The sequence below is a fragment of the Ammospiza nelsoni genome, chromosome 28, assembly GCF_027579445.1.
Source record: "Ammospiza nelsoni isolate bAmmNel1 chromosome 28, bAmmNel1.pri, whole genome shotgun sequence".
Classification (NCBI taxonomy): Eukaryota; Metazoa; Chordata; class Aves; order Passeriformes; family Passerellidae; genus Ammospiza; species Ammospiza nelsoni.
In genome coordinates this window covers 2,409,891-2,430,973 of record NC_080660.1, presented here as the reverse complement: position 1 = coordinate 2,430,973, position 21,083 = coordinate 2,409,891, and the positions used below count along the sequence as shown (strand labels likewise).

General features: G+C 41.0%; 1 protein-coding gene across 3 annotated transcripts in view; it reads right to left on the bottom strand.

Moving 5' to 3' along the window:
• The window catches only part of LOC132084849 (GON-4-like protein), a 60,277-nt gene that overhangs the window by 19,019 nt on the left and 20,175 nt on the right, over positions 1-21,083 (bottom strand). For 2 of the 3 annotated variants that reach the window (XM_059490112.1, XM_059490114.1), the window contains exons 13-21: positions 18,239-18,342; positions 14,985-15,183; positions 14,428-14,514; positions 12,303-12,471; positions 10,523-10,667; positions 10,227-10,377; positions 6,869-6,985; positions 3,936-5,567; positions 1,314-1,560 (exon numbers count right to left, since the gene is read on the bottom strand). In XM_059490112.1, the coding sequence (XP_059346095.1) occupies positions 1,314-1,560; positions 3,936-5,567; positions 6,869-6,985; positions 10,227-10,377; positions 10,523-10,667; positions 12,303-12,471; positions 14,428-14,514; positions 14,985-15,183; positions 18,239-18,342 (2,851 nt within the window). Of the gene's footprint in view, positions 1-1,313; positions 1,561-2,174; positions 2,226-3,935; positions 5,568-6,868; positions 6,986-10,226; positions 10,378-10,522; positions 10,668-12,302; positions 12,472-14,427; positions 14,515-14,984; positions 15,184-18,238; positions 18,343-21,083 lie in introns of those variants that run through there. The other variant, XM_059490115.1, reaches the window with a different exon arrangement.

Sequence of the window (21,083 nt, the reverse complement as noted above, 5' to 3'; positions counted from 1 at the left end):
AAGTGGAAGTGTGGGTATAATCGTTGCTGGTATCCCCAAAGATCTCATCTGCTGGTATCCAAAAAAAAAATACTCACAGCACTCACCTGGTATCCAAAAACCCCACAGAACTCACCTGGTGTCCAAAAACCCCACAGCACTCACCTGGTGTCCAAAAACCCCACAGAACTCCCCTGTGTCCCCAAACTCCCCTGCTGTCCCCAAACTCCCCTGCTGTCCCCAAACGCCTCTGCTGTCCCCAAACTCACCTGCTGTCCCCAAACCCACCAGATGTCCCCAAACTCACCAGATGTCCCCAAACCCCCCTGTGTCCCCAAACTCACCAGATGTCCCCAAACCCCCCTGTGTCCCCAAACTCACCTGCTGTCCCCAAACCCACCAGATGTCCCCAAACTCCCCTGCTGTCCCCAAACTCACCTGCTGTCCCCAAACTCCCGTGTCCCCAACCCACCAGATGTCCCCAAACCCACCAGATGTCTCCAAACCCACCTGCTGTCTCAAACCCACCTGCTGTCCCCAACCCACCTGCTGTCCCCAAACTCCCGTGTCCCCAAACCCACCAGATGTCCCCAAACTCCCCCATGTCCCCAAACTCACCTGCTGTCCCCAAATCCACCTGTGTCCCCAAACCCACCTGCTGTCCCCAAACTTCCCTGCTGTCCCCAAACTCACCTGTGTCCCGAAACTCACCTGCTGTCCCCAAACTCCCGTGTCCCCAAACCCACCAAATGTCCCCAAACCCACCTGTTGTCCCCAACCCACCAGATGTCCCCAAACCCACCTGTTGTCCCCAACCCACCTGCTATCCCCAAACTCCCCTGTGTCCCCAAACTCCCCTGTGTCCCCAAACCCACCAGATGTCCCCAAACCCACCAGATGTCCCCAACCCACCTGCTGTCCCAAACCCACCTGCTGTCCCCAAACTCACCTGCTGTCCCAAACCCACCTGCTGTCCCCAAACCCACCTGCTGTCCCCAAACCCACCTGCTATCCCCAAACTCACCAGATGTCCCCAAACCCACCAGATGTCTCCAAACCCACCTGCTGTCCCCAACCCACCTGCTGTCCCCAAACTCCCGTGTCCCCAAACCCACCAGATGTCCCCAAACCCACCTGCTGTCCCCAACCCACCTGCTGTCCCCAAACTTCCCTGCTGTCCCCAAACTCACCTGTGTCCCGAAACTCACCTGCTGTCCCCAACCCACCTGCTGTCCCCAACCCACCTGCTGTCCCCAACCCACCTGCTGTCCCAAACCCACCTGCTGTCCCCAACCCACCTGCTGTCCCCAACCCACCTGCTGTCCCAAACCCACCTGCTGGCCTCCTGAGGGTCTCCACCTGAGGCGACGCCGCCTTGGCCGTGGTGGCAGCAGATTTGGGCTCCTCTGAGGGGTCCCCACACGTTTCATCCTCCTTGTGTGAGCTCTCCATTCCCTCCCCTTCCTCCTCCTCCTCTTCCTCAGGCTCTGAGTTCTCCTCCTGGGAATTCTCCTCTTCAGAATCTCCCTCTTGGCTCAGACGTCTCTCTGTGGCCAGCCAGGTCAGTTTTTCCATTGTTTCCTTAAAAATAATCATTCAAAAATCCCATTTTTTAAAATTTTATTTGGCTCAAAAATATAATCTTTTAAATTATTATTTCCATAGAAATAATGATTTAAAAATCCCGGTTTTTAAAACTAAAAAAAAAAAAAAAAATTTTTAAAAATATATATTTAAAAATATTTTTTAAAATATAATTTTTAAAATTTTATTTGGCTCAAAAATATAATATTTTAAATTATTATTTCCTTAGAAATAATAATAATAAAAAAATCCCATTTTAAAATTTTATTTGGTTTAAACGTCTCTCTGTTGCAGCCAGGTATAATATAATATAATATAATATAATATAATATAATATAATATAATATAATATAATATAATATAATATAATATAATATAATATAATATAATATAATATAATATAATATAATGCAATATAATATAATATAATGTAATATAATGTAATACAATGTAATGTAACGTAATGTAATGTAATGTAACGTAACAACATATAACATAACGTAACATAACATAATATAATTTTTAAAATGTTATTTGGCTCAAAAATATAATTTTTTAAATTATTATTTCCTTAGAAACAATAATTAAGAAATCCCATTTTAAAATTTTATTTGGTTTCAACGTCTCTCTGTGGCCAGCCAGGTCAGTTTTTCCATTGTTTCCTTAGAAATAATAATTTTAAAAATCCCATTTTTTAAAAATTTTATTTGGCTCAAAAATAGAATTTTTAAAATTTTATTTGGCTCAAAAAAGATAATTTTAAAATTTTTATTTGGCTCAAATATATAATTTTTTAAATTATTATTTCCTTCGAAATAATCCCCAGTGGGATTTCCAGTGGGATCTCCATTGGGATTTCAGTGGGATTATCAGTGGGATCTCCAGTAGGATTTCCAGATCCCCAGTGGGATTCCCATTGGGATTTCCAATGGGATTCCCAGAGGAGTTTCCATTGGGATTTCAATGGGATTTTCAGTGGGATCTCCAGTGGGGTCCTCAGTGGGATTTCCAGATCTCCAGGAGGATTTCCAGTAGGATTCCCCTGTGGGATTCTCAGATTCCCATTGGGATTTCCATTGGGATTTCAGTGGGGTTCCCAGTGGGATTCTCAGTGGGATCTCCAGTGGGGTCCTCAGTGGAGTTCCCAGTAGGATTTCCAGATCCCCAGTGGGATTTATCCCTAGTGGGATTTCCATTGGGATCCCAGTGGGATTTCTAGATCCCCAGTGGGATTTCCATTGGGATTTCAGTGGGATCCTCAGTGGGATTTCCAGTAGGATTTCCAGTGGGGTCCTCAGTGGGATTTCCAGATCTCCAGGAGGATTTCCAGTAGGATTCCCCTGTGGGATTCTCAGATCCCCATTGGGATTTCCAGTGGGATCTCCAGTGGGATTCTCAGTGGGATCTCCAGTGGGGTCCTCAGTGGAGTTCCCAGTAGGATTTCCAGATCCCCAGTGGGATTTATCCCCAGTGGGATTTCCAGTGGGATCTCCAGTGGGGTCCTCAGTAGGATTTCCAGATCTCCAGGAGGATTTCCAGTAGGATTCCCCTGTGGGATTCTCAGATTCCCATTGGGATTTCCATTGGGATTTCAGTGGGGTTCCCAGTGGGATTCTCAGTGGGATCTCCAGTGGGGTCCTCAGTGGAGTTCCCAGTAGGATTTCCAGATCCCCAGTGGGATTTATCCCTAGTGGGATTTCCAGTGGGATCCTCAATGGGATTTCCAGTAGGATTTCAAGTGGGATTTCCAGATCCCCAGTGGGATTCCCATTGGGATTTCCATTGGGATTTCAATGGGATTATCAGTGGGATCTCCAGTGGGATTTCCAGTGGGGTCCTCAGTGGAGTTCCCAGTAGGATTTCCAGATCCCCAGTGGGATTTATCCCTAGTGGGATTTCTAGATCCCCAGTGGGATTTCCATTGGGATTTCACTGGGATCCTCAGTGGGATTTCCAGTAGGATTTCCAGCGGGATCTCCATTGGGATTTCAGTGGGATTCCCAGTAGGATTTCCAGATCCCCAGTGGGATTTATCCCTAGTGGGATTTCTAGATCCCCAGTGGGATTTCCAGAGGGATCCCCATTGGGATTCCCATTGGGATCCCCAGTGAGATTCCCATTGGGATTATCAGTGGGATTCCTAGTAGGATTTCCATTGGGATTTCAGTGGGGTTCCCAGAGGGATTTCCAGTTAGATTCCCAGTAAGATTCCCCAGTGGGATTCTCCAGTGGGATTCCCCAGTGGGATTTCCAATGGGATTCCCCAGTGGGATTTCCAATGGGATCCCTGACTCCACAGGGTGTTTTAGGACACCCCCGGTTGCCCTTTTTAAAGGATTTTCAAGTTTTATCTTTTCAAGTTTTATCTTTACCTGCAGCTCCGGCACTGACAGAATCGACTCCTCCGAAGCTGATGACATTTCCTCATCCTCATCTTGCGTAAAATCATCAAAATCATCTTCCTCCTCCTCCTCCTGCCCTTCCCTGTCCCCTGAGGCCTCGGGGCCGGCCGGTGTCCCCACAGAGAGCCCGTCGATGCTGGAGGAGTCCCCTGGGGGGCTGCTGAAGCCTGCCTCCCTCTCAGCTGGGCACTGGGGGTTCCTTGGGGAGTCCCCGGTGCCTGGGGGCCCTGCAGCCCCCCCAGGCTCTCCCTGCTGCTCCCCCTGGGCAGGGCAGGGCCCAGCCTGGCCTTGCTCCTCTGCCTTCTCCTCACAGGGAATCTGCTCCTTCTTGGGCTCGTCCCCACAGGAGCAGGCGGCCTCCATGTTCAGCTCCTGGCCAAGGCCCAGCATGAACTCCTCCTTCCTTTCAGCACATAAAATTTCTCTTTTTTGCGCCAGGCTGGCTTCTTTGGGAGCGTCACTTAAATCTTCAGACTTGATTTCCACCGACGCATCGGGATTTTCTAAGTGAGGCAAAAGCTCCACCACGGGCAAAGGCTCTGATGTGTTCCCATCTCCCTCTGCCACTGCCCAGCTGTTCCCCTTGTCCTGAGCGTCCCCACGGGCAGGGTTGGTGCCACACTCCTTCTTTGGGGACAAAGTGGAGCAAGGGACAAAGAGCTCTGAGGGCTCCACCTTGGGCTCCACCGCAGGGAAAGCTCCTGGAGCAGGGAGCAGGGTCAGCTTCTCCTCCCCTTCTCTCCCAACAGGGCTGGGAGACACAATCAGGGATGGGATGGACGAGGTCACCAGAGGCTGGTTGAGGGGACACGGGAAGGTGGAGGGGTTCACCAGCAGGGTGGTGACAGGAATGGCCTGAGCGCCCCGGCCCACGGCCGTGCTCAGGGGCTGGATGACATTGCAGCCATTGCCAATGTTGAGCACCTTCACTGTGGTGGCAGGGACGGTGAGGATGACAGGGGAGGGCTGGATCACAGGGGCAGCTTTGATCACTGGGGATGATTTGGGCCCTTTTTTCCTCTGGTAGCCCTTCCTCACACACGGCCTGCGCGCCCTCATGGCGCCCAGGGCCGGCAGCATCACCTTGGGCTGGGAACCCCCCGGCTCTGAGGCCACCACAGCACCTGGGAAGGCTTGTCTGGAGCTCGGCTGCCCAGCGGGCAGAACATTCTGGAATTCCACGGCATCCCCAGCTGCCAGCACTGCTGGGACCCTCAGGGGTGGCGGGGCTGGCTGGATGGGCCGAGGGACGCGGCCGCGGACCCTGCTGGGGGCGGCCTCCGCCTGAGGCGATTTCTGGTTTTTCGGCACGCCCAGGGGGCTGGAGCTGGGCTGCAGGCAGGGGCTGGGCCGGATCAGCACGGGTTTCAGAGCTGCACACCTCTGCCTCCTCCAGGGCCTCCTGGAGAAGCGGTTGCCCAGAGGTTTCAGGGTGAGCACGAGCCCCTTGGGCATCAGCAAAGGATATTTTTCATCACATTCCCCGCCTGAAGTTTCCTTCTCTGCCCCCACGAGGGCAGATTCTCCAGCAGGTGAAGCTGGTGTCTCCTTGGCATCTTCTGCCAGCTGCTTCAGTTCTCTCTGGATGGAGGGCAAGCTTGCCTGAAAGGAGCAAGAATTTATTTTAATTATTTTATTTAATTATTATGTATTTCTGTATTTTCACCTTCACACAGCAGCACAGAAGGCAACTCTGTGAGCTGGCAGAGCTTCCTCTACCTGCTTCTACAAGCAGGATTTATTTCCTTTCTACTACTCCATGTTACTTAATAGTAACATAATAGTACATTAAATTAATGAGTTGCACTGCAAAGCCTTTAGGAGACTGAGATCCTGAGGAAAAACAAAGGTTTTTTTGCTTTATAAAGGTTGCTTTAGTAAAAATCAGATTTTGTGGGAAGGAAAGTTCCATGTGGAACAGGGGGTGATGAAGAGAAATGGATTTTATGGCATTCGAGTGCAGTTGTTGCCTTGGGGACAGGGCTCCCTTAGTGCCTGACGCACAGGAATGGTGTCTGTGGCTCCAGGAAAAATCCAAAAGGAAAAAATCCAAAAGGGAAAAATCCAGAAGGAAAAAAATCCAGGAGGAAAAAAATCCACCAAAGGAAAAAATCCACAAGAGGAAAAAATCCAGAAGGAAGAAAACCAGAAGGGGGAAAAAAAAAAAAAACAGAAGGAAAAAATCCAGAAAAAAATCCACAAAAGGAAAAAATCGACAAAAGGAAAAAAATCCAAAAGGAAAAATCCACATAAGGGGAAAATCCAAAAGAAAAAAATCCACAAGGAAAAAAATCCACAAAAGGAAAAAATCCACAGGGAAAATCCACAAGGGGAAAAACCCACAAGGAAAAAATCCACAAGGGGAAAATCCACGACGAAAAAATCCATGAGGAAAAAATCCACAAAAGGAAAAAATCCACAAAAGGAAAAAAATCCAGAAGGAAAAAATCCAAAAGGAAAATCCACAAGGAAAAATAAAATCCACAAGGGGGAAATCCACAAAAGGAGAGAAATCCACGAAAGGAAAGAAATCCACAAGGAAAAAAAATCCACAAAAGGAAAAGAAAAACCACCAAAGGAAAAAATCCACAAAAGGGAAAAATCCACAAGGAAAAAATCCATAAGGAAAAAATCCATAAGGGGAAAATCCACGAGGAAAAAATCCACAAGGAAAAAATCCATAAGGAAAAAATCCACAGGGAAAATCCAAAAGGAAAAAAATCCACAAGGAAAAAAAATCCAAAAGGAAAAAAAAAACCACAAAAGGAAAAAATCCACAAGGGAAAAATCCACCAAAGGAAAAAAATCCACGAGGAAAAAATCCACAAAAGGAAAAAAATCCCCACAAAACCAAATAAAACCCCCCAAAAATGCCGCAAACCCCAACTCCCCTGAGGAAATACCTTTAACCAGAAGGGCAGGCGCTGCTCCTCCCTCTCCACAGGCGCCTTCCACTCGTGGGGCTGCAGCTCCTCACAGACCCTGAGCAGCACCGGCAGCTGCTTGGTCCTCTTGTAGTGCTGAGGGGACAGGGGACAAAGGGACAGGGGACAAAGGGACACAGGTGACAAAGAGACACAGGTGACACTGCAGCCACACAGGGGACAAAGGGACACAGGTGACACTGCTGGGGTGACACTGCAGCCACACAGGAGACACTGCTCAGGTGACACTGCAGCCACACAGGTGACACTGCAGCCACACAGGTGACACTGCTCAGGTGACACTGCTCAGGTGACACTGCAGCCACACAGGTGACAAAGGGACACAGGTGACACTCCAGCCACACAGGTGACACTGCAGCCACACAAGACAAAGGGACACAGGTGCCACTGCTGGGGTGACACTGCAGCCACACAGGAGACACTGCTCAGGTGACACTGAGCCACAGGTGACACTGCAGCCACACAGGGGACACTGCTCAGGTGACACTGCTCAGGTGACACTGCAGCCACACAGGTGACACTGCTCAGGTGACACTGAGCCACAGGTGACACTGCAGCCACACAGGTGACAAAGAGACACAGGTGACACTGAGCCACAGGTGACACTGCTGAGGTGACACTGCAGCCACACAAGACAAAGGGACACAGGTGACACTGCTCAGGTGACACTGCAGCCACACAGGTGACACTGCTCAGGTGACACTGAGCCACAGGTGACACTGCAGCCACACAGGTGACAAAGAGACACAGGTGACACTGAGCCACAGGTGACACTGCTGAGGTGACACTGCAGCCACACAAGACAAAGGGACACAGGTGACACTGCTCAGGTGACACTGCAGCCACACAGGTGACAAAGGGACACAGGTGACACTGAGCCACAGGTGACACTGCAGCTCCTCACAGCACCTGAGCAGCACCGGCAGCTGCTTGGTCCTCTTGTAGTGCTGAGGGGACACGGACACAGGGACAAAGGGACACAGGTGGCACTGAGCCACAGGTGACAAAGGCACACAGCAGACAGAGGCACACAGGTGACACTGCAGCCACACAGGTGACACTGCAGCCACACAGACGACACTGAGCCACAGGTGACACTGCTGAGGTGACACTGCAGCCACACAGGTGACAAAGGGACACAGGTGACACTGCTGGGGTGACACTGCAGCCACACAGGAGACACTGCTCAGGTGACACTGCTCAGGTGACACTGCAGCCACACAGGTGACACTGCTCAGGTGACACTGAGCCACAGGTGACACTGCAGCCACACAGGTGACAAAGAGACACAGGTGACACTGAGCCACAGGTGACACTGCTGAGGTGACACTGCAGCCACACAAGACAAAGGGACACAGGTGACACTGCTCAGGTGACACTGCAGCCACACAGGTGACAAAGGGACACAGGTGACACTGCAGCTCCTCACAGCACCTGAGCAGCACCGGCAGCTGCTTGGTCCTCTTGTAGTGCTGAGGGGACACGGACACAGGGACAGGGGACAAAGGGACACAGGTGACACTGCAGCCACACAGGTACACTGCAGCCACACAGGAGACAAAGGGACACAGGTGACACTGCTCAGTTGACACTGCAGCCACACAGGTGACACTGCAGCCACACAGGTGACAAAGGCACACAGGTGCCACTGCTGAGGTGACACTGCAGCCACACAAGACAAAGGGACACAGGTGACACTGCTCAGTTGACACTGCAGCCACACAGGTGACAATGCAGCCACACAGGTGACAAAGGCACACAGGGGACACTGCTCAGGTGACACTGCAGCCACACAGGTGACACTGCAGCCACACAGGAGACAAAGGCACACAGGTGACACTGCTCAGGTGACACTGCAGCCACACAGAAGACACTGCTCAGGTGACACTGAGCCACAGGTGACACTGCAGCCACACAGGAGACACTGCTCAGGTGACACTGCTGGGATGAAGGACTGGGCTCTCTGCAGGTGTTCATGTCAATAAAGGGATTTTTTCATAAGGTTTTACCCACAGGAATATTAAAAATAATAACCAGGAGCTCACTGCCGTGCTGGCTGCTCTCACAGGTTCAGGCAGCTGGGCAGCTGTTGTTCTGTTTTATCTGGTGTTGTTTTATGTAGGTGTTGTTTCATGTATTTTTGTTTTATGTGGTTTTGTGCAGGTGTTGTTTTATTTTGTTTTTGTTCAATACAGGTGTTGTTTTATGTGCTTTTGTTTTATGCAGGTGCTGTTTTATCTGGTGTTGTTTTGTGCAGGTGTTGTTTTATCTGGTGTTGTTTTAAGTGTTTTTATGCAGGTGTTGTTTCATGTATTTTTGTTTTATGTGGTTTTGTGCAGGTGTTGTTTTATCTTGTTTTTGTTTAATACAGGTGTTGTTTTATGTGCTTTTGTTTTATGCAGGTGTTGTTTTATATAGGTGTTGTTTTATCTGATTTTGTTCTATGCAGCTGTTGTTCTATGTATTTTTATGCAGGTGCTGTTTTATGTGTTTTTGTTTTATGCAGGTGCTGTTTTATCTGGTGTTGTTTTATGTGATTTTATGCAGGTGCTGTTTTATGTGTTTTTGTTTTATGCAGGTGCTGTTTTATCTGGTGTTGTTTTATGTGATTTTATGCAGGTGCTGTTTTATGTGTTTTTGTTTTATGCAGGTGCTGTTTTATCTGGTTTTAGGCAGGAGTTGTTTTATCTGATTTTGTGGCTAAGGGAAATAAAAGGTTAAATCCTCACTGCCACCACAAGGATGACATTTTATTTAAAATAAGAAGCCCTTGGAACACAGAGCAGCTGCTGGAAGGGTGTTTAATCAGGTTTTGTTTTATGCAGGTGTTGTTTAATCAGGTTTTGTTTTATGCAGGTGTTGTTTAATCTGGTTTTGTTTTATGCAGGTGTTGTTTTATGTGGCTTTGTGCAGGTGCTGTTTAATCTGGTTTTGTGCATATTTTGTTTTAACTGGTTTTGTTTTATGCAGGTGTTGTTCAATCTGGTTTTGTGCAGATTTTGTTTTAACTGGTTTTGTTTTATGCAGGTGTTGTTTAATCTGGTTTTCTGGCTAAGGGAAATAAAAGGTTAAATCCTCACTGCCACCACAAGAACGACTTTTTCTTGAAATAATTCACCTGGATAAAGTTTTAATCAGCATCACTGAGTTTTACCAGCACTATCTGACCTCTAAAGAGTCCAATCAGCCTCGAAACACCTCCCAAATCCAGTGACTAATGGAAATAAAAGGTTAAATCCTCACTGCTACCCCAAATATGAAAATTTATTTTAAATAAGAAGCCCCTGGAACACAGAGCCCAGGAGGTGGCCCTTACCCTGATGATGTTGTCAGGGGCTCTGTTCATGTTGAGGTTCTTGATCCTCACCGTCAGCTGGTGGGCAGTTTTGGTGGGCAGCAGATATTTGCTGATCAAAGGCTTGGGGAAATCCGTCCCTTCGAAATGTTTCAGCCCTAAAGCCAACAAGCTGCGCGGGGAAAGAGGGAAGGGAAGGGATAAGAAACCTCTCAGCTCTCGCCAAGGATGGAAATTCTCTTTAACAAAGCAATTTCCACCCATTTCGGGCAAGAATTGGGCAATAATTGTGCAAGAATTGGGCAATAATCACTCACTTGTCCTCTGCCTTGGTGAAGACAATCTTGTCCCGGGGAGGGTTTGCCCTCAAGGCACAGATGGGCAGCAGCTCTGGGTACATGAAAACTTTCCTGGTTGCCAAAATCCAGGCCACTTGCTTGGGCAAACACGAGAATTCGTTTGCTGGGAAAAGAATGAACAGGGAGGGACAGTTTTGGGTGTGTGGATGGATGTTTTTCACTGCTCACTTCTTGAAAAATCCGCTTTTTTCACTCCTTCCACTGCAAAAAGAATTTCTTCTTGTTTTTAGAATTTGCAGATTTCCTTGTTTTCCCCTTTTAAGTTTACACCAGCAAAATGTAAAATTCTTTTCCTTTTTCATCATTTCTTTTGCTTTGTAGCAAGGCAAAGACCAAGTGGCCACTCTGAGCCAAGAAAACACTTTTAGTATATTGTAATTAAGAAATAATTAACTTCTGATTGTGATGCTGTGAGTTATGATATCTGGATTGTCTCATCCTTCACATGAGACTGAAAATAGAATAAAAATTGTTTAAAACAACTCTAAATTACACCAAATCTGGGTCAGAAAAGGGAATAATCCTGTCCCTTCACTTATATTTCTTCATAACTTGGTACTTGGTGTGGATAAAGCCGAGAGACAAATAAACACTTTTAGTATATTGTAATTAAGAAATAATTAACTTCTGATTGCGATGCTGTGAGTTATGATATCTGGATTGTCTCATCCTTCACATGAGACTGAAAATGGAATAAAAATTGTTTAAAACATCTCTTAATTGCCCCAAATCTGGGTCAGAAAAGGGAATAATCCTGTCCCTTCACTTATATTTCTTCATAACCTGTACTTGGTGTGGCTAAAGCTGAGAGACAAATAAACACTTTTAATATATTGAAATTAAGAAATAATTAACTTCTGACTGTGATGCTGTGAGTTATGACATTTGTATTATCTCACTCTTCACATGAGACTGAAAATGGAATAAAAATTGTTTAAAACAACTCTAAATTGTACCCAATCTGGGTCAGAAAAGGGCACAACCCACCCTGTCCTCTCACTTCTATTTCCTCACAGCCTGCTCATGCTTTCCCACCCTGTCCCTGTGGGAAATGGATTTATAGAAAATTGGTGTGGAAATTCTACATTTCAATGTACTAAAACACTTTTAGTATATTGAAATTTAGAAATAATTAACTTCTGATTGCGACGCTGTGAGTTGTGATATCTGGATTGTCTCATCCTTCACATGAGACTGAAAATAGAATAAAAATTGTTTAAAACATCTCTCAATTGCCCCAAATCTGGGTCAGAAAAGGGAATAATCCTGTCCCTTTACTTGTATTTCTTCACAAGCTGCTAACTGGTGAGGCTATAGCTGACAGACCAAGAAACACTTTTAATATATTGAAATTTAGAAATAATTAACTTCTGACTGTGATGCTGTGAGTTATGACATTTGTATTATCTCACTCTTTCACATGAGACTGAAAATGGAATAAAAATTATTTAAAACAACTCTAAATTACACCAAATCTGGGTCAGAAAAGGGAATAATCCTGTCCCTTCACTTATATTTCTTCATAACCTGGTACTTGGTGTGGCTGAAGCTGAGAGACAAATAAACACTTTTAATATATTGAAATTAAGAAATAATTAACTTCTGATTGTGATGGTGTGAGTTATGATATCTGTACTATCTCACCCTTTATATAAGACTGAAAATAGAATAAAAATTGTTTGAAACAACTCTAAATTGCCCCAAATGTGGGTCAGCAAAGGGCACACCCCACCCTTACCACTCTTGCCAGCCTTCCTGGGGCTGCACTCCACGGGCACCCGGGCATGGAAGTCGTGCAGGAGCTGCAGCGCCCCCTGCAGGTTGCAGGGCTGGAACATGCTCTGGAATTTGGGGTTCTGCGGCGCCTGGTGCAGGCTGGAGCTGCAGGCAAAGCTGCCCAGCTCGCTCTGCGAGGGCAGCACAGACAGGCCGGGAACAGAGAGATAAATGGAAAAAATCAGATTGTGAATTATAAATGATGGCATTAGAAATATGATATACATATTCAGATTATAAATCAAATTATATTGTATCACATCATATTATATTATATTATATTATATTATATTATATTATATTATATTATATTATATTATATTATATTATATTATATTATATTATATCACATCATATCACATAATATCACATAATATCGTATTATATTACACTATATTATATCATATTATATCACATCATATCATATCATATTATACTATATTATATTATACCACATTATATCATATTATATTATACTATATTATATTATACTATATTATATTATACTCTATTATATTATATCATGTTATATCACATCATATTATATTATATCATATTATATTATATCATATCATATTATATCTTATATTATATTATATTATATTATATTATATTATATTATATTATATTATATCATATTATATCATATTATATTATATTATATCACATCATATCACATCATGTTATATTATATTATATCATATTATATCACATCATATCACATCATATCACATCATACTATATTATACTGTATTATACTGTATTATACTGTATTATACTGTATTATACTGTATTATATTATATTATATTATATTATATTATATTATATTATATTATATTATATTATATTATATTATATTATATTATATTATATTATATTATATTATATTATATTATATTATATCACATCATATATTATACTATACTATACTATATTGTACTATACTATATTATATTATACTATATTATATTATACTATACTATACTATATTATACTATACTATATTATATTATACTATACTATATTATACTATATTATATTACATTATACATTATATTATTATTGTTATTATAACTACTATTATTTATATAAATACTAATATTTAGCGCTATAAATAATAATATTATAAATCTATTATTATTAGTAGGAGTAGGATTAACATGGAAAAAATCAGACTGTAAATTATAAATGATCAGATTAAAAATGTGATATAAGTAATTGGATTATAAATCAAATTGCATTATATTGTTATTGATGCTATAATTATAATACTATTATTTATATAAATAATAATATTTGGTGCTATTATTATTATACATTATTATATTATATTTATTATGTTATATCATATTACATTATATATTATATTATATTACATTACGTTACATTACATTATATATTACAATATTATTATGATAGTATGATGACATTATTATTATTATTATTATTATTATTATTATTATTATTATTATTATTATTATTATTATTATTATTATTATTATTATTATTACTGTCGTCGTCTGATTATAAATCTTCATTTGGGGCATCACAAATCCAGGGAAATAATAATAACAATAAATTGATTATCCATTGATTATCCATATATTGATTATCCATTCCAATATTTGTCCCATTAAATTGATTAGCCATTCCAATATTTATCCCATAATCCATTCCAATATTTATCCCATTAAATTGATTATCCATTCCAATATTTATCCCAATAAATCCATTATCCATACCAATATTTATCCCATTAAATTGATTAGCCATTCCAATATTTATCCCATTAAATTGATTAGCCATTCCAATATTTATACCATTAGCCATTCCAATATTTATCCCATTAAATTGATTATCCATTCCAATTTTTATCCCATTAAATTGATTATCCATTCCAATATTTATCCCATTAAACTGAAAACTAAGATTCCTATCCAGACCCTTAATTCTCAGTTTAATGGGATAAATAAAACAATTCACCTTTCTAAGTAAATTAATTATAAATAAATTCATATTTCTAAGTTTGCCCAGAGACCAGGAATAATTTGAATTTATGGGTATTTGATTTTAGGGCATTTCTTACCAAAAACATCTGGGTGGTGCTGGCCTCTGAACTCAGAGCAGGGTTGAAACTTGCCAGGAGATGGATTTGAGTCAGGAGCTGAACGTGCTTGAGGAATAAAATCAGAAAAATTGGATTTTTTTAAAGTTTATCACAAATCCAAGGAATTGGAAAGCACAAATCCAAAGGCACAAGAAATATCCCCTGAGCGCAGCAAAAATCTCTGCAAAAATATCTTAAAATCAACAGAAAACTGAGGGGAAATGTTAAAAGTTTATTATAGAAATTTTGAAGATATCAGAAATTTTTGGGCAGTTTCTCAGCTTTTGTGCCAAATTCTCATCATGACCAACACAGATATTAATTTTTTTCCTATAAAAATACATAATTATTTCTTTAACAGCAAAGATTTCAGCTTTTAGAACTGCTCATTTCTGAATCCATACACAATTTTGTGTGGTGGCAGGAGGAAACAAAAAATAATTCAAACTAGATTAGGAATAATACCCTTAAACAGTAAAAAAAATCGATAAAAATAGGATTTTTACAGAATATAATCACTAAAATAAAATTCTTACCTGCTGCATTTGCTGCTGGAGCCTCTTCCTCTGGGCAGTGTCCAGGACCAGGCTGTGCTGGGGTTTCTCATTTTGATTTTTGGATTTTTCAGTTTCTTGGGGTGCTTTGATTGAGGATTTTTTAATTCTCAGCTGCTCCAGTTGTTCCTTCACTGTCTGGTGCTGCTTGTTCAGCAAATTGGCCAGAGGCTCCTCAAATCTGATGGAAATCAAAATTTAAATATGTAATTAAATGTAATAAATCCCTATTTCAATAATGCTTCATGTTTATTTAGAATTTTATTTATATATTTTTTTTTAATTTTATTTATTTAGAACATTGATTATATATTTTATTCTATCTGGGTTCGGTTTTACCATCCCTAAACTAAGTCCAGTGGAAGGTCTCCAGAAAGACCAAAACTGATTCAAATCCTGCTACTTGATTAAAAAAATTAATTTAAAATATTAAAAAATACTAAAAAAATTTAAATATTTATGTATTTTAAAATATTTACTTATAATTTTATAATCGAAAATATTTTATAACAATTTTGATAATATTTTAAAAACATTTAATAATATTATTTTTGTTATTTATATTTCTTAAAATAACATTACATTATTTCTAATATTGTTATTATTATAATTAATATTTCATTATAATTTAAATCTGAAAAAATTTTTAATATTTAATTATTTCCCAGCCTTATGCTGAGAACTCTACCAGAGGTCCTACAGTAAGAGCTACTCCTGGAGCAGGAATTCATGAGTTCATTATTAATAATTATTTTATTGATTTTAGTTTTAATTTATATGTATTATATATTATACATATATTATATATCATATACTATATATAATATATAATATATCATATATCATATATCATATATTATATAAAATTATACATAAAATATAATAATACATATAATATATATTGTATATATAATAGTATATAATATTATTATATAATAGTATATAATATTATGAAATATTATTATTATTATATAATATTAAATATAATTATATCTATAATATTATATATTATATATTATAGAATATATAACATATATTATATAATATATATTATATTATATTATATTATATTATATTATATTATATTATATTATATTATATTATATTATATTATATTATATTATATTACATTACATTATATTATATTACATTACATTATATTATATATATGATATAATATAATAATATATAATATATAATATATATTATGTATAATAGTATATAATATTAGATATTATATAATATTACTATATAATATATAACGGTAAATATAATTATATCTATAATATTATATATTCTATATTATGCAATAATATATTATAGAATATATAATATATTATAGAATATAGAATATAGAATACTTTATATATTATATATTATATATTATATATTATATATTATATATTATATACTAAATATATTATTTATATTATTTAATAATGTAATATGTTATATATTATATATAATATATATAATATATTATATATATTTATTAATAAATAAATAAATCGATAAATAAATAAATATTACATATTTTTATTTCTATAAAATTCTATTTCCAAATCAATGTGCCTGCTTTCCGTCTGTAGCTGGCTCAGAGCTGTGCCCTGCCCTGTGGCACTGCTCAGCCCAGGGACAGCACCCAGCCATCCCAGCCTTCGTTTTTGCTCCTTTCCCAAACAGACCCAGCTGCACCTTGAGCTGCTCTGCCCCATCAGTGAGGAGCCACCCCCATCAGCAGCTCCTTCTGGAATTATTATCTGGAGGGAAATCACAGAAATATTGAATGATTTGGGTTGGAGGGAGCTTAAAATTTAATCTCATTTCACCCCCACTGCCATGGCAGGGACACTTTCCACCATGCCAGGGTGCTCCAAAATGTCCAACCTGGCCTTGGGCACTCCCAGAAACAACCACAGATTCCCTGGAAAATCTGGTTTGATGTGTTTAATCCTCAAGTGTCCAAAGATTTCTGAGTTCAGGAGTTAAGAGTTAGATCCTCATCTCCTCAAGTTTGGGTGCAAGGGGATTTTTGGTGGGAGCAATGTGCTCATAGAACCATGGAATGGTTTGGGTTGAAATAGAATTTAAAACTCATCCAGTCCCAAGAGCAAGGACATTTTCCACCATCCCAGGGTGCTCCAAAATGTCCAACCTTGCCTTGGGCGCTCCCAGAAACAACCACAGATTCCCTGGAAAATCTGGTTTGATGTGTTTAATCCTCAAGTGTCCAAAGATTTCTGAGTTCAGGAGTTAAGAGTTAGATCCTCATCTCCTCAAGTTTGGGTGCAAGGGGATTTTTGGTGGGAGCAACGTGCTCATAGAACCATGGAATGGTTTGGGTTGAAATAGAATTTAAAACTCATCCAGTCCCAAGAGCAAGGACATTTTCCACCATCCCAGGGTGACCAAACTGTCCAACCTGGCCTTGGGTACCTCCAGGAGCAGAACAGCTTCTCTGGGAAATCTGTTTTAATGAGTTTAATCCCAAGTGTCCAAAGATTTCTGAGTTCAGGAGTTAAGAGTTAGATCCTCATCTCCTCAAGTTTGGGTGCAAGGGGATTTTTGGTGGGAGCAACGTGCTCATAGAACCATGGAATGGTTTGGGTTGAAATAAATCTTAAAACTCATCCAGTGCCATGGGCAGGGACCCTTTCCACCATCCCAGCCCTGTCCAGCCTGCCCTTGGACAATTCCAGGAGCACCCACAGCTGCTCTGGGAAATCTTTTTTAATGAATTTAATCCCAAATTTCCAAAGATTGGGGTGCTTAGGACTTTCAGCTCCTCACTCCCCCATTTTAGGTGCAAGGGGATTTTTGGTAGGGGCACTGTGCTCATAAAACCATGGAATGGTTTCGGTTGAAATAGACCCAAAAACTCATCTCTGGAAAATCTTTTTTAATGAATTTAATCCCAAATATCCAAAGATCGGTGAGCTCAGGAGTTTCAGCTCCTCACCCCCTCAGTTTAGGTGCAAGGGAATTTTTGGGCAATGGAATGATTTGGGTGCAAACAGACCCAAAAACTCATCCAGTCCCAAGAGCAAGGATATTTTTCACCATCCCACATTGATCCAAGCCTTGTCCAGCCTGGGCCTGGACATTGCCATGAAGAAAAATGGCTCAGAGCTTTCAGATCAGCGCCCTGAGCTGCCAGGACAGTTTTTCTCTTTGGTGGCTGCCACAGAGGCTTTTCCTCAGAGGAAATCAGGACAGAAATAAATAAATTCTCCTACCTGAGGGCCTGGGGGGTGTTGAAATTTGGCCTGGACTCTGTAACAGCATCTCCATCTTCTGGCCTCTCATCTTTCATGCTGGAGAAGCCCATCTCCCCCTGGAACTGCAGAGACATGCAGCAGCTCAGAGGAGGGAGCTCAAGGAAGGAATTTAACTTTGGCTCATGAAGCTCATGATGGTCTGCTCAGCACAGAGCCTCCCTTCAGGAAATCCCTAAAGACCCTCAGGAAATGCCTGCAGACCTTCATTTTACAGAGCTTCCCTTCAGGAAATCCCTGCAGAACTTCATTTTACAGATCTTCACTTCAGGAAATCCTTACAGACCCTCAGGAAATCCCTGCAGATCTTCCCTTCAGGAAATCCCTGCAGATCTTAAGGAAATCCCTACAGATTTTCATTTCAGGAAATCCCTACAGATCTTCACTTTAAGAAATCCTTGCAGATCTTCACTTTAGGAAATCCCTGCACATCTTCATTTCACAGAGCTTCACTTTAGGAAATCTCTGCAGACCTTCCCTTCAGGAAATCTCTGGAGATCTTCACTTTAGAAAATCACTACAGATCCTCAGTTCAGGAAATTCCTGCAAATCTTCCCCTTCAGGAAATCCCTGCAAATCTTCCCTTCAGGAAATCCCTACAAATGTTCATTTCACAGTCCTTCACTTCAGGAAATCCCTACAGATCTTCATTTCAGGAAATCCCTGCAGATTTTCACTTCACAGATCTTCCCTTCAGGAAATCCCTGCAGATTTTCACTTCAGGAAATCCCTACAGACCTTCATTTCACAGAGCTTCACTTCAGGAAATCCCTACAAATCTTCACTTCAGGAAATCCCTACAGACCCTCAGGAAATCCCTAGAGATCTTCACTTCAGGAAATCCTTGCAGACCTTCACTTCAGGAAATCCCTGCAGATCTTCATTTCAGGAAATCCCTGCAGATTTTCACTTCACAGATCTTCATTCCAGGAAATCCCTGCAGAGCTTCCCTTCAGGAAATCCCTACAAATCCTCACTTTAGGAAATCCCTGCAAATCTCCAGGAAATCCCCACAGATCTTCAGCAAATTCCTGCAGATCTTCCCTTTAGGAAATCCCTGCAAATCTTCACTTCACAGACCCTCAATCCAGGAAATCCCTGCAAATCTTCCCTTCAGGAAATCCCTCCAGACCTTCACTCCAGGAAATCCTGGCAAATGTTCACTTTAGGAAAACCCTGCAAATCTTCCCTTTCAGAAAATCCCTACAAATCTTCACTTCACAGACCTTCTCTTCAGGAAATCCCAACAGACCCTCAGGAAATCCCTACAGATCTTCACTTCAGGAAATCCCTACAGATCTTCACTTCAGGAATTCCCTGCAGATCTTCATTTCACAGATATTCACTTTAGGAAATCCCTTCAAATCTTCACTTCACAGAGCCTCACTAGAGGAAATCCCTGCAGATCTTCAGGAAATCCCCACAGACCCTCAGGAAATCCCTGCAAATCTTCATTTCAGGAAATCCCTGCAGATTTTCACTTCACAGATCTTCACTTCAGGAAATCTCTACAGCTCTTCAGGAAATCCCTACAGATCTTCACTTTAGGAAATCTCTGCAAATCTTCATTTCACAGAGCTTCACTTCAGGAAATCCCTGCAATTCTTCAATTCAGGAAATCCCTGCAGATCTTCACTTCAGGAAATCCCTACAAATTTTCACTTCAGGAAATCCCTACAAATCTTCACTTCAGGAAATCCCTGCAGATTTTCACTTCAGGAAATCCCTACAGATCTTCACTTCAGGAAATCCCTGCAGATCTTAAGGCAATCCCTACAGATTTTCATTTCAGGAAATCCCTACAAATCTTCACTTCAGGAAATCCCTACAGATTTTCACTTCAGGAAATCCCTACAAACCTTCACTTTAGGAAATCCCTACAGATTTTCACTTCAGGAAATCCCTGCAGATCTTCACTTCAGGAAATCCCTACAGATTTTCATTTCAGGAAATCCCTACAAATCTTCACTTCAGGAAATCCCTACAGATTTTCACTTCAGGAAATCCCTACAAACCTTCACTTTAGGAAATCCCTACAGATTTTCACTTCAGGAAATCCCTGCAGATCTTCACTTCAGGAAATCCCTGCAGAATTTCACTTCAGGAAATCCCTGCAAATCTTCACTTCAGGAAATCCCTGCAGATCTTCACTCCAGGAAATCCTTATAGACCCTCAGGAAATCCCTACAGATCGTCACTTTAGGAAATCCCTACAGATTTTCACTTCTGGAAATCCCTACAAATCTTCATTTCAGGAAATCCCTACAAATCTTCACTTCAGGAAATCCCTGCAAATCTTCACTTCAGGAAATCCCTGCAGAATTTCACTTCAGGAAATCCCTGCAGATCTTAAGGCAATCCCTAGAGATTTTTATTTCAGGAAATCCCTGCAAATCTTCACTTCAGGAAATCCCTACAAACCTTCACTTCAGGAAATCCCTGTAGATCTTAAGGCAATCCCTACAGATTTTCATTTCAGGAAATCCCTACAGATCTTCACTTTAAGAAATCCCTGCAGATCTTCACTCCAGGAAATCCTTATAGACCCTCAGGAAATCCCTACAAATCTTCACTTCAGGAAATCCCTGCAGATCTTCACTTTAGGAAATCCCTACAGATTTTCACTTCAGGAAATCCCTACAAATCTTCACTTCAGGAAATCCCTACAAATCTTCACTTCAGGAAATCCCTGCAGATCTTCACTCCAGGAAATCCTTATAGACCCTCAGGAAATCCCTACAAATCTTCACTTCAGGAAATCCCTACAGATTTTCACTTCAGGAAATCCCTGCAGATCTTAAGGCAA